Below are 7,913 nucleotides of genomic sequence, written 5' to 3' on the forward strand. Positions count from 1 at the left end.
GAGTTAGAAAAAATAGCTAACTGCTGGATTTGGCTATTGCTCTGTTATTACGCACTTGCTGATTGAAGTTCTTTACTCCAACCAATATTTAAACCAATGAGAGGTTGAGATTTGAGAGTTGCGAGAAGTAAATAATGCTGCATAGTGCATACTAGGTACAAGGGTTTTTGTCAAAGGGTACAGTGGTATAAAACTTATTAATTAATCACAAAAAAGTATTGTAGTACTTCAAATTTATATTCTTTTGTGTAACGGTTAAAAGCGATTTTGTCATGATAATTTTAAATATTTTATACCTATTACCGTTGTTTACTCATAAAGTTTGATAAGTGTAAAATTTATATTTAATTGATAATCAATTTTAATTAAAAATAATTAGAATTTTTTTTATTTTACTGTTGTTTTTAATGAAATAATGATGATTTTAATATTATTTTAACTTTTGACAAGCATGAGTCAAAAGAAGGAAGATTACAAGTGTTTTGAAAAAAAAATAATGTAAAATCTTGAAGAAAAAGTTAAAGATTGGAACAGTTCGTTTAGCGTATAATACAGGTCCAACGCGTCAACTCACTAAGCTCAGAAAGCCGCACTTAAGGTGAGGTCACATGAATTTTAAGTTATCTTAGGTCAACTAGTAGGAAGTAAGGGAGAAAGACGCATCGAGACTCAGAGCACTCAAAGCCTGAGCATCTCTACTAGGGAAAACCTTCATCCTCTAGTCATTCTCCCATCTTCCTTTATTCATCTCTCTTCTTCTATGCGCATCAATCCCTAAAGTGTAAAACCTCTCATTATAATGAGAGGCTAAACCCCATTGTTGGAAGCTTGACGGATCAAATTCTTGTAATGTAACTCTTCCTTACTATCTATTTTCAGATTTTATTGTTCTTTTATGTGCCTTATTGTTATTAATTGTGGTCTGATCACCCATACTCATGTATTGTTTAGGAAGTAATGCATTGAAAAATGATTATTTTTTACAGAATTGGAAAATGACATCTAAATGAAAACATGTCTAGGAATAGAGTAATGTTGTTTAGCTTATTTCATGCATCTTTAATCTTAAACAATTTACTATTTTATCTTTGCAAAGGAATTTGGGAGAGAAAATAGATAAATTAGACGGGAAACTAACGATAGAGTATCATAGTAGATATGGATAAAAACTGAAATAACATTAGATAGAAAAAAATTATTAACATTACATTACAAGTATTTTTGGTATGCTAAGCTCCAACACATTTATATTTTGAATTCATCCTTCACATTTAAATTATTATTTCTTTTTCTTGTCATTTTGCCTTTTACTTTCCCCTTTAATTTCTCACCTACAATTTCTTATCTCTTATATTCTATCAATTACTTAAAAATTAAGTTTATATTAATTTAAGTACAAATAACGTTCGTATAGACTCGACACTCAAACTTTTATTTTACTTTATTATTTGTAACAAATTCATATATGAAATTATAATTTTAAGAGTGACAAATTGAGTCAACCCATTTCTTCCTATTATTATTTATTAACCTGTAAAAAATTGAGAGGACGAGTTTACCTATTTTTGTATAGGCTGAAGTTTTCAACTCTTTCCATTTTGTCAAAAGTTGATTTGCTAAAAGTGAAAAAATAATAAAAATGAAAAAGTGGATTGACGGGTTGATGAATTTTCTGAGTAATAATTAAAAAATTAAAGAAATCCAAATATGCATTAACATAAACATGATCCTCTCACCAAAAAAAAAAAGTATATAAACATGATCCACCTCTAACTCACTTTCTTGGCAAGTTGGTGGGACAAATGAAAATAAGTTGGTAGGTTGAAGTCAAATTGTCACGTGGAAAAAAACAAGTTAAATATGTTCGTTCAATTAGTTCAACATGCTTTATAACTCAATAATATATATATATGATGGTGGTAATAAGAAATTAAAACTTTACAAATTACTCAAATCTCTCTACTATTAGACCGAGTTTAATAAGTTTAATAATTCATCTCTTTTAAATAAGGGCTTACTTATATTTTTAATTCCCTTACTCTGGAAGGTATTATAAGTTTTAGTTCTCCTTATCTCAATTGCTCACATTTAATCTTTCTAGTTTTTCAATTGTTAAAATAAAATTAAAATCTATTTATAAATCTATAGTCAAATATATGATTTGATTTCTGAGTATAGAATAAGATCTTTTTACAATAATAGTAATAAAAACAAATTATTTATCAAAGTAGAATAGTATGAAAAATATTTATTGTGCAAGAGTTGTTTTTGTCACGTCAGATTCAGGAAATGTAATTCTGACTAATGTTTTGTGTTGTAACATTTGTCCTTTTTCATGAAGCTCTATCATGGTTATAGTATCACGTTGCAATGTTGGCACATGTGAAATTCTTACACGATACTCAATCCTAAATGTATTAGTATCAGGAGGCGTCATCCTGTGTACCATCTTTTGTTATTTTTTTAACTTTGGCCCGTCGTTTTCCTGAGATGAATAGGAGGCATCTTCCAAGATAATGCACCCAATGCAATTTTTCGAAAATAGAAGCGGTTTGATTCTAAAAGATGTGGCCTTAAAATATTATCGTTCCTGATCCTTCAAAATTACATGTCAAAGGTCGACCAAAATCTACACACATAAAAAATGAAATACACTTCACAGAATTACGACGTAGATAAACATGTAGTCATTGCAAGTGTGAGTGAAACAATAGGAGTAACTATTGGCTATTTCGAGTTGACTATGGCCTAGATCAAGAATGAAAATCAAAGCAATCCTTTCGTAATTTCAATGCAAATTGTACTTGTTAGCTTTCATTTAATGTTAACAGCTTGTCTTTCCTTTAATATTCTTAGTGCTTCTTTCTTAATTTTTTAGTTTCTATTGCATCCACTTTGCAATTTTATCACAATTCAAATCGCATCTATTATAAACATAATTGCAATGGATATGCCATCTTGGATGGTGCCTCCTATTCATCTCTGGAAAGCAACAACGACTGATCAAATTCCACATGATGGTGCCTCTTGTTCATCTTCGAAAACAACAAAAGACGTCACACAAGATGGCACCTCCGGATACTACATCTAGAATTGAACATCATGCACAAACTTCACATGTCTCAACAATGCAACATGATACTATAATCAAGATGAAGCTTCATGAAAAGGAACAAAAGGTACAAACAAGACGTCACTCAAGATGACATTCCTTGAATCAGACGTGTAAAAAACAACTCTTGCATTGTAAATATACTCTATTTTCATAAATATTTTTTTATTACTATTATTGCAAAAAAGTCAGAATAATGTAGGATCACACCAACCACATACGAGAGGGCCGAATGTAAGAGTGTTACTCCTAGCATTATTGTTGGTGCACCTAGCACTAAGCACGAAAAAATAGAAATATCCCTTACGGATCAATTTGATCCGTAAGTTAATTTTTAAGACTTACAGATCCACTTGATCCGTAAGTCTTTTATAGATCAAGTTGATCTGTAAGGGGAGAAATTAGCAGGGATAACTTTTCAATTTTCAAAGAATATTGGGTGCACCTAGCAACACTCCGAATGTAAACATTCATTTTATGGTCGTTTATGTGGGCCGGTCACACATGCAAAACGGGTGTTGCTAGGTGCACCCAGCATTATTGCTGGTGCACCCAACATTTAAGGGAAAAAGATTGAAATATCCTTGATCTGTAAGCCTTTAAGTTGATCCATAAAAGGCATACGGATCAAGTTGATCCGTAAGTCTTTTACGGATCAAGTTGATCCGTAGAAGTCTTACGGATCAACTTAATATGTAAGCCTTTTACGGATCAAGTTGATCCGTATATTGATATTAAGCGCATACGGATCAACTTGATCTGTAAAAGACATACGGAATAACTTGATCGGTGAGATTTATGGACCACCCTCATGCACACACATCACAAATGCGAAGAAAGGACAAGGATAATTTTAATATTTTAAACAAATATTGGGTGCATCTAGTAACACCCATGCGAAACATAATGTACTCTTGCTTTGTGGACCAGCCTTGTGGAACTAATGGGCTGCACAGAGCTGAGCCAAAATAATCTTCGACATATGAAGCAAGGGTAAACAAAAAACTTTATCATTTTACTAGGATGGTTGTGAATCTGTGAGATTCATTTACCCAACTTCATTTATTTGTAGGGGGTCCCACAAAATACATTAATACAATACTCATCTTTTTATGCTTTCTTGAACGTAACATGTATAATTTGCTTCAATTGGATTTTCAAAAACTACAGTCTGGGAATTGGTTCTGGAAATAGTTCCTGTAGGATAAACCATTGTCATTTTCCACATTCCAAAATATTTGTACACCAATACACAGTATAAGCTTTCTCAGCCATGGATATTAGTAGGCTACTCAGGCATTAAAACAATAAAAACACTCTTCTATCACTTAATGTTATTTTCTGGAATATGTTTAGTTTATGTCAAGTCTTGTAGTTTCTTGTTTAGCTACAATTGTAAACGATTTCCAATTTTATTTTTAATTATTACCGTAATCTTTTTATTATCAAATATTTTATACTTAAAGATTATGTTAATTAAAATTTAAAAGTATTATGAAATGAAAAAAAATGTTTTTTATATTTATTTCGTTTAATATTGGACTTCATTATTGCATAATTATTAGTATAACAAAAAGTCAAGAACTAGTGGAAAAAATGGTTTAAACTTTAACTGATCGTATGGAAAGAAAATATTTATTGTTAGTTTTAAAAATTTGTTAAATTATTATTTCAAATAGATAAAAAAAAATTGATACCATATACATATATTATATTTTCCTTTCTGGAGGAAATTAATATTTTTGTTGGTTCAATGTCAGACACATTTTAAAAATCTACAATCATATTGAAGATTTGGTTGACACATAACATTCAACATTAATTACATAATTAAAGCTGACAATATCTTTTCTTTATAAAAAAAAGGAGTTAAAACTGAGGCAAAAGTTTTGTTTTGAGAAAAGTGGATATGGTTCTGCATGGCATAGTTTATTTATTTAATTTCTAAATTTATTTCAATTCAAAGCCATTTTAAAAAATCAAATTCTTTACAAATCAATTTAGTAAAAGAAAAGAAAAAAAAAAAGTCACCGAACCAATTGAGAATTTCGTTCACACAGAACAATCATAATTAAAGAAGACACAACATGAAAATAAAGAGAGAGAAAAAGAAAAAGTTAAAGCTGACAAAAAAGTTATAGTTTTGAGAAAAGTGGATCATGATTCTCCATGTCCACGCCGTAGTTTTTAAGTGAATTTGAATTTTTATATTATTTTGAAAGGAATTAATTTATTCTTTCATTTTTATTTTATTTTTTGTTTTGTCTTTGAATTGAAATGTGCATAAAAAGAGAGTGCCTTTATGCTTAGACAACCTGGGTTTCTGTCCCAACCATACTTTGAAATCCGATTTTTGATTATCGAGACACTGCGTCATTGGTTTAAATGATAGGTCATTAATTAATTTGATTAAAAAATTTAAATTACATATGTATTTATATATAAATATATAATTAATATTATTTGAATAATAAATATTTATATATACTATAAAATTTAAAATAATAATTAATAATAAAAAAACATCAAAATAACATTATAGAAATATTTTTTTTTTAATTTTTTATAAAATTGATTAAATCGAACCGATTCAGTGTTTGACATGAAAATTCCGAATCAAATTGGATGACCAATCCAATCTAATAATAAAATTAATCAAATTAAATCACCAAATTTCAATTAGACGGATCCAACCGTCCAAACCAAATCAAATAAGTATGCTCACAACACAAGCAATAACACAGATAAATACAACAGCTGCCGACATTTGAAACAGGCGTGGCTATACTCATTTGTCTCTACACTCCACAGACAATGGCACAAATCTACACAATTCTCATTTTCACCAAATACCACACCAAATTATCGAGGTCTTTCGTCTCTCCTCTTCTAAACAAAACACAGAAAATTATAGACCACAATTTTATGGCTTAAAGAAGACTTCTCATCAAAATTATTTTAGAGAATTTACTTATATTTTGGAATTGGAAATGCACAAAAGCATAACCCAATCTTCTCCACCAAACCTTGGTGAGTTGGTGGCGTTTGCTATGCTATCCTCTGGTTGGCACAAAATATCCAAGACCAATTATTCTATGATCAAAGTAATGAAAAAATGCAATGGGACAATAATTCAGTATCTTTCATCCTTATACTGTTTCAATATTAGTATTATTTATATAAGCTAGTTTGTTTTTCTAATTTTAATTAATGATAATTCTTTTTGTTCATGGAGACTTTTATCTCAGATTATTTCAGGATGAAACAAAATAAATAAATAAAAAAGAAACAACGTCAAAGATAATCTGAACCTGGCCACATTTCCCTATTTAATTTTTCACTTTACATTACAAAAGGGTATACAGACCTACAAGCAGAATCGATTTTAGCCCACATAAAGAACCCCATACACTTCCGGATTTTACAAATCAACCCCCCATCTTCCTCCCTTTTTTGTCTTGTTTTTTTAATATAACTTATTTTTTCCATTCCTACCTGAAATTACAACCTAAACATACCCTTCACAACCCATCCTCCACCACCACAACCACAAGATCTTACATTCTTACAAGATGTCATAAATTACTCCAAACTTCTTTTATTAACACTTTCGCCCCCAAACTTTCCCAATTCCAGATCTGCCTTCCCGTTTAAAAAAATCACGGTCGGGTCATAACTCCAAAATCAGAGGGGCGTAAAGGAGAAGCAGAAGATTCTAGATTAAGGAAGAGAACGAAGAAAGGAACACAAGATAGGTTAGAGTCGGGTCAGACCCGACCCGAAATCCGGAAACGGCACCGATTCGGCTCATTCAAGCCGGAGAAGACGCCTAAGATCACGGGTCGCAGAGTCGGCAACCGCCACCGCCGGCTGCCTCTTCGAAAAAGACGGCAAGGGCAGCGCGCTCGGCGACGGCGACACCGCGAACGCGGATCCGGCGTAAATCTCGCGCCCGGACCTGAAATCCACGATCCGGATCTGCTTCGGGACCATATCCGGGTCGGGTCCGAGCCTCTGGGTCCCAACCACGACCAAATTATCACCTTCCTTCTTCAAAGCCTCTGTTTTCAGCTTCGAATCGAGCGATTCCCCCCTCCGAAGAATCGTGACCTTCTCCATCTCCAAACTCGAAAACCTCGAATCATCTAAACTGGGCCTTTTGTCCACAACCCGTTTTCTTTGTTCGGGTCGGGTTGTCGGCTTCCGGTTACCCCTGAAATAATTGTTAACGTTATTGTTTTTGTTGTTGTGGTGGGTACCATAGGTTCTTCGCCGGGAAAAGCCAGGCGGTGGAACACCGATGCGTTGGGTGAAACAATCTTGTGGCCGTAGAACCTCCGTGCCCATGATGTAGAATTTGAAAATAGAAGAGAGAGAGAGAGAGAAGGGTATAGATCTGAAGGAGGTCAAAGTTTTGTTTGGCGTAGGATGTTATGTTTTGGAGGTTGTTCCTTGTTTAACATATGTTGTGGTTGGCCCTCACCGGAAACAAGGAAAGACGAGGGGTGAAATGGGAAGAAAAAGAAAGAGAGGGGGTTGAGTCTGGGGAGGGAGAGAGAGGGTAAAGGGTGATATATAAGATGGGAGAAAGAGGAAGGAGACAAAGGTGGGGTGGGTTTCCACCGACTTTGCGACGCGCGTGGAGATAGAGAGAGTGGGTTTCATTTGACAAGTGGATCGGGTCTTTCCGTTAACGGTGGACGTTTGTTCTTCAACACGTCACACCCCGAAACTGACGTCAGGGAACGGCGCCGTGTGGGCTCGGTTAGTTGTCATTCTCGATGACCATGTTTCCAGGAAA

At 33.2% G+C, this 7,913-nt stretch overlaps 1 protein-coding gene across 1 annotated transcript; it reads right to left on the reverse strand.

The window, feature by feature from the left end:
- Window positions 1–6,408: 6,408 nt before the first annotated feature.
- Window positions 6,409–7,679, reverse strand: LOC114376239. Its single transcript, XM_028334242.1, has one exon. It carries the CDS (start codon window positions 7,457–7,459, stop codon window positions 6,920–6,922), a length of 540 nt encoding a protein of 179 aa, XP_028190043.1. The 5' UTR covers window positions 7,460–7,679; the 3' UTR covers window positions 6,409–6,919.
- Between the last annotated feature and the right edge of the window lie 234 nt (window positions 7,680–7,913).

The sequence above is a fragment of the Glycine soja genome, chromosome 11, assembly GCF_004193775.1.
Source record: "Glycine soja cultivar W05 chromosome 11, ASM419377v2, whole genome shotgun sequence".
Lineage (NCBI taxonomy): Eukaryota > Viridiplantae > Streptophyta > Magnoliopsida > Fabales > Fabaceae > Glycine > Glycine soja.